This window comes from Dufourea novaeangliae, unplaced genomic scaffold (assembly GCF_001272555.1).
Source record: "Dufourea novaeangliae isolate 0120121106 unplaced genomic scaffold, ASM127255v1 scaffold199, whole genome shotgun sequence".
NCBI lineage: Eukaryota > Metazoa > Arthropoda > Insecta > Hymenoptera > Halictidae > Dufourea > Dufourea novaeangliae.
Window position 1 is genome coordinate 182,468 of NW_015374073.1, and position 20,916 is coordinate 203,383.

At 31.2% G+C, this 20,916-nt stretch overlaps 1 protein-coding gene across 1 annotated transcript; it reads right to left on the reverse strand.

Annotated features, from left to right (window-relative positions):
* Window positions 1-244: 244 nt before the first annotated feature.
* Window positions 245-9,269, reverse strand: LOC107190413 (monocarboxylate transporter 2-like). Its single transcript, XM_015579211.1, has 9 exons — window positions 9,186-9,269; window positions 7,682-7,808; window positions 6,799-6,942; window positions 6,017-6,144; window positions 5,656-5,790; window positions 5,081-5,366; window positions 3,108-3,263; window positions 2,086-2,277; window positions 245-414 (listed from the first exon to the last, which is right to left on the reverse strand). The coding sequence occupies exons 1-9, from the start codon at window positions 9,267-9,269 to the stop codon at window positions 245-247; spliced, it is 1,422 nt and encodes a 473-aa protein (XP_015434697.1).
* Window positions 9,270-20,916: the final 11,647 nt, after the last annotated feature.

A 20,916-nucleotide genomic window follows, 5' to 3' on the forward strand; every position in this document is an offset into this window, starting at 1 on the left:
CAATGTACGTGTCACCCATATTTGGGTGACGTGGCAGTCAAAGTGTTAATAAGGCAGTTCCACGCATACGTTAATATAACATTTTTGTCTTATCTCGATTTACAGAGTATACAGTCGAAATTTGATAGTTCAACTGCGGATCATCCAGCGCATGTATGTAAAGTATCAGGTACGCGTCATTACGAGGATGATTTCATTACGCAGTCAAAACACTTAACGTCACCTTACTATTTAGACGTCTGACTTATGTCCCTTGTGTCGTCACTTCATTTTTGCAGGGTAAAAAAGATTTGCCTCTTCTTTTATATATGTCAAAGATGAACTCGAAACTCCACGCAAAAAACGTTCCGCTTATCATCAGTGTCATAATATGTATACAAAGGGTATAACTTTGGCTGACATCTCGTATGTACCCTGAATAAGAACGATATTTATTAAAACAAATTACTCATTACTTATTATCTACCTGCTTTACTACTATTTTATATGCGTCGTCTGTCATGTACAATACAGGGTGAACCACGAATCGTGATCGGCAGAGATTACTCTGTTATTAGCTGTCCGATCGAAAATGTTTTAATTATAATTTTTGCACGCCTATCTGTTAGAGGATTTCGAGACGAATTCGGTAAGTATCATAACATAACATTTGTTACGCGTAAAAAAATCATAGGTGTATTTACAAAAAATTGAAGGTGACCTTGAAAAAAAAGAGTTGACAAAAAATTTGCTATAGTCACGTTAAAGCTCTTTCGAAACCATGCTATACCTGATAAAAATATTTTCGATCGGACTGCTAACAACAGAGTAATCTCTGCTGATCGCGATTCAGCTGCAAATATGTTCATGGGTCTTTTAGAGTGATCGTGACCCAACATATGTATAGAAGCAAATGTGGTTAAACATTGTTTGCTCGAAAATAATTTCGATCATTCAAGCCCTCCTCCACAGTCATCAGATCTCAATGTAACAGAACATCTGTGTGAAATATTCGATTCTAAATTGAGAGAAATAAATATGAATGAATCCCATACTTGCAAAGTGTATACTCACTTTTGACTGTCACTGGAGGTATACAGAATGTCATGTAACTGATGGAACAGATGGGTAGGCAGTGATCCTACGTGAAAAAGTAAGTCAAAAATGTAGAATGAAATTTTTTCATTTCAGACTTCGTTTTCGAGTAAATCGACTTTGAAAATTAATCTGAAGCGCGTGTATTCGTCATAGTAGTAAGGAGAAACGGAATGCAATAAACATAAAGTCGACTTTCTCGAAAATGAAGTCTCCAATGAAAAATTTTATTCTACAGTTTCGTCTTACTCTGTCACGTAGAATTACCCCCTAATCGGTTGTACCACCAGTTACATAACATCCTGTTTACGCGGTCTGTTCCAAACGTTTGCGAATTGAAATTAAAGCAGCAGTCTTTTCAGTAAAATGATCATGCTTTTCATGATGAAATATTAAAAATTGTTCTCTTTTATAGAGATATACTGTTCACAATAATTATAGACACGGAATAGAACGATGGATAATCTTAAGTGTGAGACACTTTTTGAGACCATAATGTTGAGTAAACTCGTGAAGCCAACTGTTTACTGTAGTTTTTTCCACCATCTTGAAGAAGAATTATCCGATCTAGTTCCAGTGTTTTTTTAATTATTGTATATATCACGTAGGAAAGAAACTACTTTCAATAATTGCCGAAAATAAGCCTGATTATCGTAAGAAAAATTGCTGTCTTAATTTCCATTTGGAAACTTCTGAGTCAAACGTGTACATTATTACATAATCACGAATCAATAATTTCAGAAAGAATAATTGATATCTATGTAGGTATGTATATTAATAATCAAATTTTTTATTTCTTTCTGAAGAAGTCAAGATAAATTCAATACTTTGTATAGCATTGCGGTAATCGAAAGATAAGAATCGATTATTTATTTTCTATCTTATTTATCAGCGTAATATGTAGTATCTACAATGATTAAAACCCCAATCTACACTGACTAGTACTATACATTATGATTTAAATTAAACTAATCATTGCATAATATAATTTTATTAGATGAATAAACGTACCAATTAGAGGACTCATTGTTATAACGAATATACCCTTGAACACCATAAACATTCCAAATGCACTCGGCAATTTCTTCAAGGAACAGCATTCAGAGACGCTGAGATTCAAATTGACTAAAGTGGCACCTCGTAAGAAGCCGATTACTATGAAAGTCACTACCAAACATATTCCTTTCGTTTGGGCTGCCATAACTGGAAAAATAGCGGGAACTGATTAGAACCACAGAACTGAGTTTCACATTGTTTCATATCTATTCAATTGACAAAAATCATACAAAGTATGCGTATATAGTGCTTCGAAAATTGGTCGATGAATTTCTATTACATTTAATCTTGTAATCTATTGTAATTAATTTTGTTATTTAAAGGATGTATAAGGTTGGTCGAAAAGTTCGCAGCCATTTTAAAGGCAGGCTTACAAACTATATGTATACTTCAATTTATATCAAATTCATATTTACTACATTCTTTGACAATTTCTTTCTATTTTTCAATTAATTTTAATGTGCCGGTTGTATATAACTTCGACTATTCAGCTAAAAAGAAACTTTTAAACCTTCTGTTAGATGAGTATTCTAGCGATCCAAAAGAATAATCATATCATGGGGCAAAGTCTAATTAATTTGGTAGATGCTTTAAAATTTTCCAGTCGAAATAGACTAGTTTTGTTACAAATTTGGTAGAACGTATTGAAAATGGACTTACTGTTTGTTTATTCGTTTCGTTGATATATCCCACACAAAAGACCGAAAAAAAAAGATAACTTGAAAAATAGTACCGTTTCACCAAATTCAACAATTTTGCCATCGTCCAGTACATATGTAGCTAACGAAGACTGTTCTGGAAACGTTACGAAATTTCCTAACAACCCAATATATTGCCACATGAAAAATATAAAACCGTAATAAGAAAAAACTGCTCGAAAAGTCGTTCTTTTACAGTCCCCAGTGTTAAGGTATTTCCCTTTATAATTTTGAATATTGTGTCTGTTATCTTTTAGTGTGAAATAAAAAAATACTCACTGGATCGTCCAATTCCGACCAGAATACAGGACACCCAGAAGACAGATCTCTTCTTGAATCCAAATCTGTCGAAGATGGTCGGAAGTAGAAGTCGGGCAATAATGTCGGTGAATGCGGTTATCGATAAACAAGAGGCAATTTCCACCTTTGTCAGTCCTATCGACGGTTAAGTTCCTTGGTGGTGTCTACCGAAATCCTAAACAATGCCGCACGGTGGAACGAAACCCGAAAAAACGCGACAAACAATCGGAAAATCGACGGTAACATAAATATATCGTGATGTTTCCCTGCTTTTCTATTGTACAGACTACAGTAAAACCTGTTTTTGTGCGGTCCTTTTTTATGCGATTTTATTTTTATGCGATTTGTTTTGTGCGATTTTATTTTTGTGCGATATTTTTTTATGCGGTATATGAATTTCAACGGCGTTGGCATTACTGTAATGTTTTCTATCAGTGTATATATAAATATACACTTCAAGACGCTCTGTTCATTTGGTTTAAACAGTTTCCCGACAATGTACATTGAATTATTTTCGCTCGACGCGCTAGCAGCATACGCTTCGTATTCCGAGTTTTATCCACGACTCACGTGATTAAGGATACATTTTATAGTGAGATTAAAGGTAAATAAATTAATTACTTTCGTTTCTACTTGTATATAGTTTTTATGATTTTCATTTTATTTTTAAACATATGTACTCCCTTAAAATGAATAATTGTAGCCAAAAAAAAGTGAAAAGAAAGACAATTCCATTAGAAACAAAAAATCTAATATTAAATAGACTAGCAGATGGTGAACCAATTCATCACAAGAAGATGCGCGTTAGGGATTACGACGACTAGCAGTGAATTATGTAATGTGCATTTTGAAAACTTCTCCGTGTATACAATGAAAAATTAAATGTTTTTATAATGTGTAATTTAATTATTTATTTTGTTTGGAAGCACTTTCTCATGTATTTCGTAAATAATTGACGTATATTCTAAGTACGACTTTTTTTATGCGGTCCCTCTCCGCCGCATAAAAAAAAATTTCTGTAGTATGTCGTACAAAGTTGTTTATTATATGTAGTATTTATGAAATTTCCGAATATTTTTTTGTGCGGTTTCTTTTATGCGGTCCCTATCTACCGCATAAAAACAGGTTTTACTGAATTTATAATAATTTTTCAACTTTTAACGCTGGAGTAAAGTTTGTAACATTTTAATATAAATCCGCTTTTTATAAAATGCTTGAAATATCTGGCGTGTGATTCAACTTAAAATTGGAATCTGAGATGTTTAATAATTATGTTATACAATAAGAAACCTCAACATTTCTATTTCTTTAATATTATCACAATAATATTAGTTTGACCGAACTGTTAAAACATTTTAATGTAATGGAATGCTCTAGAAAAGTGTTAAATTTCTCATCACATGTTCCATACCTGATGAATGTATAAAATACACGCCATATGCCTTTTAATTGCAGAATTTATACTACAAGAAGGTGTAAATTACTAGATGATTATACAAGAAAATTTTACAATCGATTTTTGACCATTTTGTCGCGTTTTTTCGAGTTTCGTTCCACTGTGTGCCGTAGCGAGGTTGTCAGATGAACGATATGAGTTTCTTGATTATAGAATAGAAAATATTTTATTTATCTATCTGTTATTATGAACATATAAATAGAAGGAAATAAGTGTTCATAATTGATGCTAATATGCAGGATCTCTCAGTTGTCATGTCTACTTATGATATCCTCAAGAAAAATTTATTGATATCAATACAGACAACTTAATACTAATATTTCAATTTACTTTTTATGTTGGTCCAGCGAAGGGAGATACCCGGTATAGAATTATTATTCTTCACCGATATAAATACAATTAAGCACTTTTATTAGGATTTCGTAAGAATCTCATTATATTTCACTAATATCCTTCGCTACGGTACTGATTTTTTCAATCAAGAAATTTTACTTACCTATAGAAGATAGGAAGAATGGAGTCATTAGTTTAAAGTTTGATTCGGCAACATAATAAAGACTCAAACCGATAATAACATTTACATAGACACCATTTTTCAGAAGGTCCAAATCAAAGGTTTCCATTATCTTTCCAAGAAATGACGAATCATTTTGTTGCTTTTTTGCTTCGTCCTTCATCAATTCGTTGTCCTTTGAACATAATGTGGCATTTCCTATTTTTTTTGCCACACCGTTGCTATCTTTCTGAAGTAATGATTCGATTTCTGTCGTCTTATTAGGATTCTGTAAAAAATGCGTCTGCAATAATTAATTTTCAACGTAATTCTTCTAACAAGTTAATAAAGTTACTTGCCACTAGACAGCATATGTTATATACTTATGTTAGTATGTATAAATTGCAATAAAATAAAGTCGTGAATAAATTGTAGCATTTTTAACATAATATAATCGTTAATACAGAATACATTTTTGGTTTGATTTCCGTTTTATGAGGATTAGTCTATAATACTCTGATCACACGTAAGGTTTATTTATCGTGTTATGGAAAAATTCAAACATTCGTTCTAATCACCTTTTCAGTAACTTTTGTATTATCAGTTTTTAGTGGTCTCAGTAAACAAGCACCGACTACAGAATGGAGCGCCCATCCACCAATGATTAACATGGCTCCTCGGAATCCATAAGCATCCAGAAGAACGTGTATGAACTGTTGAGAAATTTAAATATTACGCATGAATGTCATTGAATCGTTTTTTAAATATATGACAAGCATGAATGAAGAATATCTTTTTAAAATAACTAAACATAATTTGAAATATACAAAATTAATCAAAAACATAGACAAAAGTAGAACTAACAATATAATGATATTAATATGAATCTTAAGAATATTCATAGATACTGATAGATGTTTTTCGAATTTGATTTCATACTTGTGGTACTAGCATCATGGCTAATGTTGTCCCTGCCATGGAAAAGCCAACTGCTTGACCCCGTTTTTTATCGAAAAACGTGTTTAATGCGACAAATGATGACGCTAGCGACAGTCCAGTTCCTAAACCTATAAAAATATACGAAGATAAATGACATGTACATATACATACATCATATATACACGTATTACGGATACATATTTGTTTCAATTAATACGGCTACCTAATGTATTTCCGTTGCTTATTCATAGATACTAAATCATTTAATAGATTTATGGTGAGAAAAATATGCTGGTAATATATGCGCTAATACTTTTAAATTATAAAAGATTTTCTATTTCTGAACAGTAATATTGACAGTCTTGTAAATATTAGTAGTAATAGAGAGTAACGATCAAAATAATGAGTCCACAAGTCAGCATGTAAATATTCATATTGTTCACAGGAAAAACTTAAATAGACGTATTTTTCTCGGTAGCGTCCAAATAGTAAAAATTTAAACAGCCAGCGTGTTAAAGACAGCACGTAAACAGTAAAAGAATTTTTCATCCCTTGAATGCCAAAGACCATTGACTTATGTATGTCGAGTACAAATAAGTTATGAATTAAAGTACATAATTACTAGAGTTTTTTTATACAACAGACGTATTCTGAGTGATCATTTTAATTAGAACATATTGTAGATATTAAACAGAACGTAGTTCATAGAAACGTTATATTGATAATTTCATATTTGAAGTAATAAATGTACATAATTAAAATATTTATTTATTGTTTCGTACCTCCTAAAATACTGTAAGTGCAAATAATATGCATTATGCTGTTGGCGAACGATGTGAGTATCAATCCAATGCAACTTAAAAGCGACCCGAAGAAGGCCACTTTTCTGTAAGAAAATCTCTTCAACAAAGGTCCTATGAGAAGACCTGCGTCGAAGAAGAAAGGACATTAGTTTAAAACACAATTTCTGCGAATGAATTGGGACGATAGAACTATTGCAATGTCTGAACAAAATGTTTATAGTGACGTTGATTAGAAAGGAAAAGTGGTTTTACAGTTCTATAAAATGTGTTCCATTTATTCTGAGTAATGTAAATACACGTACGAAAATATTAATATTAATATATTATATGAATTTAAAGTGTAGATTAATTTTCATTAATAGTTGTACAACTATGTCTCGCCTTTTATGCAGATGTTAAAAAACGTTGTATTCAAATATGTTATGTAGACTGTTAAACTACCTAGTAAAGCGACAACAATAATAATTTATTTGACAGGTACTTTATATGCGGATAAAACAATTTACCTTGTGTACTAACACAGATAACTTTCTCGTCGTATATTTTGTACTAATCGAGATAATATTGAAAAGTTTTTGCTCAATTATATTCAAAGTAGTGAGCATAAGTAAGTCACGTTGTACGTGCCATGTTAAGTAAAACATTAGAAATTCCGTGTATAAATATCAATCAGTATCAAAAGCTATTGATAAAATTTATTTTTACATATAAATGTATTAGATTTATATTTATCATCAGATTCACTTGTATTTACATACAGATATAAATGAACATCGAATAACTTCATCAAATTTCTAAAGCGCTAAAGGATATAGAAACCTTAACGTTGGACTCAAGAATGTTAAGAAACATGATGTTATACCTGAAAAATTGACGATGGCATCGAGGATACCCGTTATCAACGACGTTCCTGTGGAATCTATTTCAAGCTCCATCAAAGGGTCGTGAAAAAGGAGACCAAACGAAGGATCCAGAGATCTTAGTGTAAGCTAAAGGTAATGCATAAAATGATCGTAATTGTGTTTACAGGTACATTTTTGTATTGAACGAAAAATATTATTCTAATTGAGTTTATAGCTATAACTTTGAATGGAAAAGAAATTTCAGTTTTTATTCGCGACACAAGTACGATTTAACAAGTCAAACAATACAAAGAATACGATACTATCTGTATCATAGTCTTTGAGAGTATGCGAACACCAGGGAGGCGATACTCCAATTCAAGGGGTTAATATATACATATATCGAGTTATTGTGAAATTCCACTCTCATTCTTCATAAACACGAACCAAAGTAGAAATGACTAATAATCAGCAGATACACAACCTATAGTGGTACTCAAATATTGGCGTATTCGACGAATTTTGTGTGTTCAATTTGCTGGAAAAAACATTCGTATGAAAAAAATTTATTCAACATTTCATAATTATTTTTCTACGTGGAATCACCTGTATATTGTATGAAAATAGATACAGTGTAATTAAAGCTGATACAAACTAAACTGATTTTATGTAATCGAGAACGGATGCTGATACTGAACGATAATAATCGACCTTACGCTACTTTCAGGTGTCACCAAAAGAATTGTCTAAAGTTTGTAGTACAAAACCACATGAACTCTTTCTCGTACATGTAATATTTTCAGTGGACAATTGTTTTGAAATAATTCATTCTGCTACAACCAAAAATAAACTTACTTTTTGTATGTTTTGTTTAAACATATGAGACAACGTATTTAAAATAATTAATAATGAAAATATTATTTTTTTCTTCATATTTTTAAGTAATTTATACTTTCATAATATTGAAATTAAATTTTATACACTGCTTAGAAGGTTCTTAGTCAAGAGAATAAAAATTTTAACGAGCAATGTTTTCATTATTATAATTATTCGTCTATAAAGAATTATTTCTTAAATAATCTGTTTTGTTTTGACATAAGAACCAGTTACTTTACTTAAGTCGTTTCTGAAAAACCCTGCCTCTTGTACAGGTTTAATCAGGACATTTCCAAATCAATTGCATTGAAGACGAAAATGCTTATCCATTGAATAAAATTTGATATTTGTCAGCTGATACAAATAAAGTTTATTGTGTTGCAAGTCTAACATTGAATAGCTACTTTAAAATTCAAATTTGTCAACAAATTTGCAATTAACGAAATAACGATTATTTTTTCATATTCATTTCAGAATCTAATCATTATCCAATAATAAAAGTTTTCTAGTTGTATTGAGTATGACTACGTTTTTCGAGGTGTAGTTATGTCCAAAGTGTGTATGAGTTATAGACACATTTTCCAAACGACCATGACACCAGTCGTTTGAATACAAAAAAAAAGGATCATTAAAGAAAAATATAATCACCGATATTAAACTGCTGCCAAGGCAAACGAACCATCCCCAGCCACCGTCAGGTGCTTTCTTCTTAACGTCCCGCACGTTCGTCATCCTTTTTTCACACTGACGTTCCACATACGATCGAGCACGATCGAAGATTTATCGAAACCTCAGGAGGGAAGTTGTCTGTCCGTGAACGTATTTCGCTATCGCTATCATATATCGCGAGATATAGTTTAATTACTAACGTTTCATTCACTGCTTAACGAACCGATACATATTTCCGATAGACTGGTTTGGCTTCCCTCGCTCCCTGCTTCGGTTCTGGTCGATGAAGCACTGTCACATCAACGACGAAGCGATTCATTCTTCGCCTGCCCCTCTTTACTCTTCGAGCCCATGGAAAACTACGCTGCTGTAATTATTTACAAACCATTTAATCCCTGCAATTTTCATAATTATTTTATTGGTAAAATGGTATCCAATCTTGGTACTTCAGCTTCGGCATGATGCTGTATATCTTATCGCGTACAATTAGTTTAATTGTCAGTTAATTTATCAGAGGTTTTTTGCCATATTTTTATGATTTCTAATGACTTTCGTTGCAATGGCTCGTGTAAAAAGGCCTTTTCGATACCAACGTAACGATAACGTTTTTTTTTAACAGACCTCGATTTGAAATCTTTACTCAAATTAGCATAATTCGCTCTCTGATGTTAAATGACTGAACAGGAGGATATTCCGTTTAAATGCAGATTTAATGAAAACATCGCAACCACGTGACTTTATTTTACTTCTTACTAATAAACACTGACTATCTAATTCAGACGATTGCTGTATATATTATATTTGCTTAATATTCTGTGCCGCATCGGTCACCGGTGACTTACGCCGGGACTTACCGTCCAGGCCGTGTGATATTTTATTTGTAATAAGAACCAAAGATTGTTGTAATTTTGTAACCATCATGGAACACAATTTACTTAACAAATATAATGAACATACTGGGTGAGTCAAGGATGGAGAATAAATCGCATAAAACTGGCTTGGCAAGGAATGCGTTAACGAGGAACAAGAATTAGATGTTGTTTGCTCAAGAAATACAATACATGCATCGTGTTTTGTCCTTTTCGGCACTCCATGTAACGCTGAAAGAATGTTTCCTTATATTTATGCTGTTGCGTAGCAATGTACAGTGTGCTCCGAAAATAAAGGCTCTACCTTCGTTAAAATTTAGCGAAATTAATATGCGAATTATTTAATGAATTGTTTTTAATACTATTACCGAATATACAAAATTGTAGTATTTAGATTACTTTATTGTTAATACGATGCAAAATAATTTGACTTGCATTGAAAGAGTAAGTTACATTATTACTGTAGTAACGTTAATTATTAAGAAGAGTTTTAAAGTGTGACAATTCGAAGTAGGACAGTATTTTGAATTTTTTCTAAATAAAATACAGACTGCATAATTTTGTTACTTATTGTTTCCATGAATAATTAATTATTTTAAATCAATCATGCGACATGTTACAGATGTTCATTATTCAAATCAAGAGTCCATGTCTGATCTTAGGATTTAATAAAGCAGTGATTTTGATCTTTTTTTAAATCATGGACCATTGAACAATGAAAGTTGATCTAATTGAAATGTTCGGTTAAAATTATATGGAGTGATTGTAGAATTCTTAATATAATATTTTATATCTACAGAATAAACTGCTATACAAAACATTTTATTTAATTGAATGTACACGGCAAAAAATTAAACATATCAGCTGCACATTTTAAGAAAAACATTTTTTTGTTTTCATTTTATCATGCCTCCTTTACTTTACTCTTTATTTCGTATATGTTCTAAAAATGTTGTATATTTCAATATGATTCTGGTATAGGCCTTGCAATCATATTTGTAACATTCAGTCTTTCATACCTTCATTTTCAGTCGCGACGTGTAATGCTTGTAGCAACAATTTACTATAATGTTCAGTATACATCTGTCTTGAAACAAAAGATTATCTAGATTCTACGAACATATTCGAAGTTTATGTAAAACACTAAAAACATTAAGCAAGAACGCACATGGGCAATTATAAGCTGATTGTGTTTAGTTGCAATGTTATGAATACTGCCTACATATCTCATTTTTTCCTTCGTTTGTATGCATTCAATTCATATCTATTGCTACATATGCAATTTTCTTTCAGACTAACGTAATATTTGTACAATTTTTTAATGCACAGTGGACAAGTACATTGTTTTAAATTTGGAACTTTATATTTTGTCCGTTCCAATTTGTTTCTAGTATAAAATACATATATTAGGTATGTATTCGTATATTCAAATTAATATATAAGATTCACATATCTAAAGGCAGGGTATCATCAGGAGATATATCACTTATCAACTAAGCCGAAGCACGTTTTTGATAGAGAATCGTACGTAAATATCCGAACAATCAATTTAAAAGATTGCGTGTCTCGTTTCTACAAGCATTCGTAGATTTTTACTGAAAGTGCGTAACATACTCCACAGATTGTAAGATTGAATATTATTAGCTCTTGTAAACGGGAGATTACCGTAGAATGCAATGTTAGACGTTTACAAAGAGAGCCTTAAGTAGTAATTGTTGATATTTAACACTTACTAGTGACCGTTATCAACAAATGCAGGAATTTCGCAAATTTTCGGATAACAAATGATACACTAGAATGATCAGTGTTTCGCAAACTCATAACTGTTCGTGTAACTGTAGCAATTTAATCTTTCCTCCATTGCGGTTTTTCAGATTAATAACTTTCTTAGAATTACTCGTTATCCTTCTCATTAATGGAAAAGTGCTACGTTGTTACTTCCACAGATCATTAAAAAAGGTAGAACAATTAGGATAAAAGAAGAAACTAATCCCATTTATCGTGCCAGGAACATGCAAAAATTTCGATCTTGACAATGACACAATGATAGCTTCGATCGTGCGTAATTATCACGTGTAAATAGTTGTATCAGTAGACGTCATTTGTCACGAGAGTTTTGACAATAAGACGTCACATTTTCGATAAAGCAATGTGTGACAAGGTAAAAAAAGTAGATATTAAGATAGATATTAATTCACATAAACCCAATTTATAAAAGTTTTTTATAAAAGTTCAATTATTTATTTGTTACTTTCTAGATTTATATATTCATGAAATAATTTGCACATTTAAATCAGTTTGACGTTAAAAATATCAATCTAAAAATATAAGAATACAAATCTAAGAATATATCATAAATCAATCTAAAATATCTGAAATTCATTATGCAAACAAATATCTTGGATAACCTTTTCTAGTTCATACGACGTACAAGAATGAGAGAAAAGAAATATAAAAATAAAGTCATGTTGATTTACCTCACGTTTTCATCATATTACATGGCAATTACATTAACATCTATTATTTAGAGTAATATTTTCAATACATTTATTTCAAATTTATCCAGATATATGCGATATGGTGTGAACGCATTTCTATGTTCATTATCATTCAGTAATGAAGTATACTGCAAAATATGAAACACCTGTTACATATAATTTACTTCACGATGAACCATCGGTCATTACAAATCACGTGACTCAAATAGATAATAACTACTATGTTATTCACGATAGAAAACGAAATGGAACGTTAAACGAGACTTTATAGCTCTTTCATTAGCTCATGCAGCTAAAACCTGTATCAGCATAAATGACCGATCTGGTAACGCCACATAAGCGTAAGATAAATTTAAGAAAGGTTGAAAAAAATCGATGGCCAAACGTTCATTTGGAAATTGCAAGTTTAAAATTCTTCTTTTCTATTAAGTAACCGTTAAATATGTAGTAATAGTTACGTTCGCTTTCTTTAACTTTTTCTTGCAATCACTATAATTTTGTATCGTTATTGAAATAATCATTATTTGGAAATTTTTATCTGATATTGTGTAATAATGAGTTCTTAGGAACCGTTGATACTGTAATATCATTTAGTAAATATTTCATTAACGATTAATATTTAGATTCTGTAATATCGTAAAAAACTGTACGCATTGTGAGGCGTGACTAAGCTGATAACATTTTAGATTAGAATTTCATACCTATCTCACCTGACATGTAATTTGATTGTTTGTCTAACCAGAACACTCCGCGGTATACAATTTTCTTAAATTTACTAAAGAGGATTAACATTATCGAAAATATGTAATTGCAAATAACAATTCTTCAGTTGCAATCAAATTACATATTTGCACTTTCACATCACATTCGTGACTGTATACCATCTCATTGTACTACATTCTATTATTCGTACAAAAAGAAGTTCGACTTGGTTGAATAAATAAATCAATATTAAAGGTGGGATATGACCAGCAATATTTTCTATATAATTCAATTTTGCATAAAATCATTACTGCATGATGCATTTGTTGAAAACGTATTAGGACATTGAGACCGTTAGAACATCCTGTCATCTATTGCGGTCTCTTTAATTCACTTGTTTAACCCTTTATGTCGTAACGGTTCGTCGTACTACCACTTATATGTATTGCAATAAAAGGCTGTCATGAACAAATGTGCCTAGAACCCGGTTAACACTTCTAAATATTTACTACCTACTTCTTTGGAGTCCTCTGAGATATTTTAAAATGGTGCTGGCACTCAGAGACATCACATTTATCTATATAAATAAAAAAATTAAAAAGACCGTATTTAAACAGTTTTGAAATATATGGAACAAAAATTGCATCAAGAATTAACGATATCACAATTCAAGCCTTAAAGGGGTAAAACGATCAGTAGAGAAAATGCAGAATAGTTACAATTCTGTTAGTAATTTGGAATACCGAAGTATCTAAAAAACTACTAATGTCAACTAATTTGTAATACTGTAAATAATAGGAACTATATCAAACAGATGATGTGTTAACTAATGACATTCATAGACAAACCAAAAATTTAACATTTTTGACTCAATCTGTAGAGGAGTAAAACGGCAATTGGCGAAAGTATTTCAACAAGTATTCAATCGTTATAAACATGGTTAAAATATATTAAAACTTTGAGGTAAATCATCTAATCTATTCATTTGCATGTTAATTCTATGGTTTCGTGTCAATTTTGCGAATATTTTGAGAATACAAAACGTGGCATGAAATTTTAAGTTTCGATGATATGTTATGATATTAATTTTATAAAGTGATGGTAAATTGGAATACCGCTATTCCAAATTACCTGCACCGTAACAAAACCGTTACTTTATGTATTTTTTTACTTAGACCAAAGTTATAGTTACTTTTCGTTTTTCATTATTACTGGAAATTTGAAATATAAAAGTTTATTAGTTTCCTTACGATACCATGCAGTTTTATTTGATCCCATCCTCTAACGTAATTTTTTATTTATATTAAACAAATCGGTATTTCAAATATGCTGCACTTCTTCTAATAATTCAACTTTTTATCAGTTCGTTAATGCTTTCTGTATAAAAATTCCTTGTTGTGCCATTAAAACATGTACAAAAAAGGATGAAACATTCCGAAAAATGTACTGTTTTCTGCCTAATGACAACACAGGTGTAGTTTCAAGTATTTCGTATGTTTTCAAAGTATTGCAGGTGTATAATTTGTAAACAAGCATAATGTACAGAGATGATAAGTACCAACTTAAGATAATAGGCAGATAATATTTAAGTGTAGTACGGCACTGTAAAGTAATTTGAGATAGTTCAAGGTTACTGATTATAATGCTGACAATATGAATAATTTGCTAATTGTTTGAACATGTAAGGTCTAAGAGAACATGTTTCATCTTTGATTATTTAACATAAATACTACTAAGATGAATACAAATCATTTATCTTCAGTATTTATAAGATTAAAAAATCATTTCTAAATACAACATTTTTAATCTTAAAATTCTATTTAATTCTGATACACCTATTGCTATGAATATACAGATCAAAATTTATATTAATCGCATATTTTATATTGGACTCAAGATTGCAAAAGTTTTTAAGTAGTTAATACTCTTGCTATGTACAACGTGCCATTGTATTAGTATAAAATACCTAACCCCAAAGGGGGTGGTTCTACACGAAAACAGAGAAGCACAAATGAAAACGAATATTTTCATACTCTGTTTTATTTCGGTCTCAACAACGCCTCAGTCTAACGCGTATTTCTACTAACTGCTTGTATTGCGAATCATATTTATCATATTAGATAATGAAATATGAATACAAGAATATTGTTTTCACGGACATTTTAGACGATTATTCTGTACTAATCATAATAGCTGTCAAGAAAAATCTTTGTAATTAATTATCCGATTTCTTCTTTTAAAACATTCATCGATGAAATCTTCGAATTCTATCCTTTGAAGTTGGAAAATAATTTAAAAACTAAAATGCCGTTATTCACGAGAGTTCATACATATACGCCCACTCTATAAGTATAACATACTTTAATCATTTAATTAATGTTAAAGTCAGAATTAACAATTATTATTTATATTAAAACAAACCCTTATCAACGCAGTTTAGACCAGTGTGTATTCAACTGAGAAATTATATACAGTTTATATGTATACAAATGTATTATTATTTTTTAAAGTTACAGGAAAGTGCACATACCGATGATCACAAGAGCACTAAATAGTCCCATGTACATATGTATAACAGATTAAAACTTGGAAAAACATCACAAGAATATCTGATAGAGAATTAATTTATTGTGGACACATTTGCATAAAATAAATATTGACTTTACGCACATACCTTGGTGTGTATTCTTTTGCTATTTCCATTGATAGCAATACCTACTTTTCTCTAGAAATTAAGTGTAATTTCTAAATTAAATCCATCCTAATCGAAAGTACATTAACCAAGTTTTATACTAATACTAACAGTTTTTCGAAGTTTAACGTTGATTAAATATGTAGAACATATTTAACGTACGTACAAAGTGGGCGGACAGTTTTATGAGTAACTGTAAGTTCTACAGTGGGTGATCAAATTATTAGCGCTACTTGTATAAATTACCGATTTTGCAACTTACCTGTATCTTTCATAATTACACGAGCTATGTTTAATTCTTCGTGAATGTTTAATGGACAATTGTTAATTAAACATTATCCCGTGGAAAAACCTTGATATTACGATTTTATTTCTACTCAAACACAAAAAAAATATACTTCTCTTACCGTAGCTTTAATAATTCGATCACCCACTGTAATTTGACGTGTCAAGCAAGTCCACAGATGTTTACTTACAATGACTGGTAACGGTAGCGATCAACACAGGCCGGTTTTACGTCGGTAACTACACACTCGACTTCGAAAAAGCTTGCGTACTACCGCAACCAGTCGATATTTCACTATCAGCGTTGTGGTTATCAGTCCACTGCCATTCTGCTGAAAATATTCATGTAAACTCTGAAAAAAAGTGATTAACGAACAGGTCGACGTCCTCTCGAAAACTTGTATTCTCCGTATTTTCTTACCGATCCAGCAAAGTAAAGGTCAAAGATCCATTTTACAAAGAAACACCAACTTGTAGCAGTTACATTAGATCCTTCATTAAATCAACTCCAAAACGACAAAAAGACTTACCACTTAAAATGAAACAAAACAAAAGAAATCTGTCTAAATACACTTGTAACAAAACGATATAAACCATCAATCTTTGAAATGTTCCAGCGAAAAGAAGAAATCAGCTGACCGGAATAGTTGAATGCAGGGACTGAAACCGGTATGATTTTGATACCGGTATTATGTCATCAAAGCTACACCGACACCGATATATTACCAAAAACCGAAATAAATACCGGTATTTTTTCGTTTTCTACAAGGGTAGGGCTTATATAGGGTTATATAGGGCGAAGGTACAACCGAAAATACCGGTATAATACCGATATTTTACCTTTCGGTAGAAGTCCCTGGTTGAATGTCAATCATGGAAATGGCAATGCAACTGTTTGTTGTTATCCGTAGGAAAATCGTTCGACCAGAAGGAAGAAAGGAAAGCTTGAAAACGAGAGACGACAGATATTGCCGATATCTCTGGTCACTGGTTCGACAGCGATCGCCATTGTCGCGCGCGTTTAATACCGAGAGAGCGGACGCGACCGATTTAAGCCGAGTTTCCGTTCGTCGATCGTTTTCTTGCCGAAACGCGGCCAATCGATCATTCTGGAAATTAGTAACTTTATTATGGACTTCCGATATTCATATGCGTTCGTCGCCAATGTTCTCCCGTACCTCTGTGTGACAGTGAACGCGGTTCGGTAACGATTCGCGCCGTGTGCCCCGTACATTCTCGCCGTGATAATAATATGTTAATGCCAACGACAAAGGCTGATGGTAACATTCGTGTCAATGTCGATGTGCGTTTTTGCGATGTTCGTTTAACGGATAGACGGTTCGTGGCGGTCGTTCACTCTCGTAGAAACATTGATCAAGAACCGAACCGATCGAGGATGAAATAAAGAGATACTTTGCACTCTTTTCCATCGAGGTAACGATGGCAATGCTTTTGTTAGTAATGATTTACGGTTTCTTTATATTTTTCTACACGTGACATGCATGAGAAGTAAAAGGAAATAATTGGAGTTCAAATTTTTAGATGAAATGGGTCACTTTTCTTGGCGTTATTTTAATATAAATGAGAAGAAAGAGAGAGAACGAAGAAGAGTTTTGTTAGTAATTCGTAACTTTTTTGTTTCAAGTTTAATAAGAAGAAATGAGAAAGATGAAAAATGTTTGATGTATTTTCGAGTGTAGACGTTGCATGGTGCTCGATAATGTTGAAATGATCAATTTTAAATAGTGAATATTAAATTGTAATTAATGTGGGAGTCTGAAATTAAGTAATTATAATATAACAGATTCCGTTATCACCTTCGTTGTTGACATTATTACCGCTATCAGTGTTACTCTAATTTCTCTTCTTTATTAGAACTACTTCAATTTGAGTCTGTAACGGACAGTCTTCAGAGATTCAGTGAAGTAAGTTTGACTCTGTTGCTGAGTTTAAATTTACACGATAATTTCCATTATTATGAGATATAATCGGTTCTAATATTCTCATAAATCTATTATCAATTGTTAAAGTTTGATTATTGATATTTGTGACAATCGAAGTGTTCGTCGAAAGTTTTGTGATGTAACGAAACGCGTACGTTTCTGCATGGATTAAATCGGTTTAAGAATTTATATGATGTTACCAGTATATTATGATCTAGTGATCGAGTAATCTTGCAACCAAATGTCATACCAATATTAAATATACATGTTAACTGTGTTAATAATAAAATGCTAAATTATTGTCAAACAAAAAATGAAACCAGTATTCATATATCGTTATTTACTTTGCAACATAATTGGCTTGCTTCTCTACATAAGGTAGCTTTTGCATAGATAAATGATACTTAATAACGAATGCATAACTCTGTAAAGTATATTAGTGAATAAAAATAGAACGTTACAGTATAATCACGTAATATTCTTCTTCTGAAAGTCGCTACTTTCTTCGTTGATGTCATAAAAAGTAGGTATATGTATATTATTACACCATATGGAAGAATGAAAGTACTAACCTAATTTCAAGAATTTCTTCGCTATCTCTTTTTTTATTTATTATTCTTATCATGTCATATCATGTACAACCCACTGCACACGTTGCACTTCTTCAATACCGTAACTCAATATAATACATGTATTCTATACGTATAATGTCTATCAAATTATTTTTTTTACTCCTGTGTTGACAGTAATCCAGTCGATTAAGCAAAGTAAAGCGTCTTTTAAATGTTTCTATAAAATGATATTCATTTTCAATATGAGAATAGTGTTTAAAATTAATATAAGATATATTTAATAAAATAAAACAAAATTTAATTTCAAACCTCTGCGTAAAGTTGAGTGAAGTGCAGGTTCACTTGCAGTTCAGAATAAAAGAATAAGTCATTCATCTTCCAAATCAAAAAGTGTTCACACTTTGAAAAGTTAAGGATTCGTGTCCAAGAATTTATTTATTCAAAAGATATCTGTTTGATCACTTCAGAACACATGGTTTCGAGAAAACGGCGTTTAGATTGTTGCATGAAAATTAACACGAACACCGAGAATATTTGTTACTAATGGTTTAAATTACTTGCGGTATGAAGTAGCTGCGGTTTGGAAATTTATTTTTGCCGCGTGAATGTATGTACTCTGATGACAATCAGTAATTCTAGACCCATTTTCTAGACGCATTTTAATGATCCGTGGCACCAACAGTAACTGGTATAACACCATACTCATTATTTGCTTCAAGAATTACTTCCGCCGCGTAAAGAAGCAAATTCATACGTCTATTTGATAAGTGGAAAAATTAATTGCATTCACAAAAAGAAACCAAAACACGAGGAGGCACAAAAACATTGATAAATCGAATTATCGAGCTAAGAAAACTACAAGTACCGTTTAATCTTAATTTGTTACAATGTGAAAAATGCAAAGTAATTGTTTGTAAACGTATAAACGGCTCAATAATTTCAATGAACAATTTATATTTCCACTAAAGGAGATTTATCACGTGTTCGAGTCATATGTATTGTATTTTATCACATCGAAACATGATAGACGTATTCAGAACGCGTGAACTGTATTGCTAAAACCGTCGAGAAATGCAGTTTTATTAACGGCATAACACAGAACTTTATTATTCAGCTAAAATTTACATTTCAATGAAATAATTTTCATGTATGATGTTTAAATGTGAAATTTCAAGAAATAGGAAAGGCCTGAAACACCAATTAATTCAGTAATGATGATGCTTTGAAAACTTTGTACTTGATTTACAAATTAAAATCCAATTTTTTTATGAGTATTAATGAATTAGTTTAACTGATTAATCTGATATATTTCAAAATATTATTGTTATTATTTAGGAATTGATATCGTATTTAAAGAAATAAAATTTAATACGAACTGAAAATTAAAATGATATAATATTAGTCAAATTTATTAACTTGTAAAACTGGCACTATTCTAATTTTTTTTTCCAATTCCTTTAAGTTTGATACACGCAAATTGAATGAAAAAGAAAGGAAACTATTAACTTCTAAAATAAATTACACACATTTTAAATATAGAAATTTACAATTAACTGTTATTTAAATTATATGTAAACCACAATTTCCTTCCCTAAACAATACATTTTACTAACTTAACTACTTAAAACTGTATACATTAAATACAAATCATTTGCAAGTAATAATGAAAGTTGAGCAGGAAGGAAAAAATAAAATTCAAAGTTAAAAGTAAATCAAACTGATTTACTACAATGATAACGTGGACGGCTATTCACTGATTACAAACGACAACTTTTTTTATAAATGCACATTTTCAATCTCAGAAGCTTTTGGCTTTCCAGTGCATTCATGCCTTAAGAGCTGCAGTCACGCAACTGAACTGAATATAGTGTTGCATATTTCAGGGGCAATATAAACAGCGACGTGTGTTTAAGAACTTATCGTGCTTTATTAATAGATACTCGTAGAATCTTCATGATTCTTGTTTTGATATGACCCGTGATAATATCTATTAACTACACAGACATAACAATTTTCAATTATCGACTTTGTGGCAAAATAAACGCTCGTGGCGTAGATATTATGTAATATGATGTTCATTCGAATATTTATCCACAGAAACATAAATATTTAAATACTTTCTTATTTCTTCTATAATTAATCTATTTAC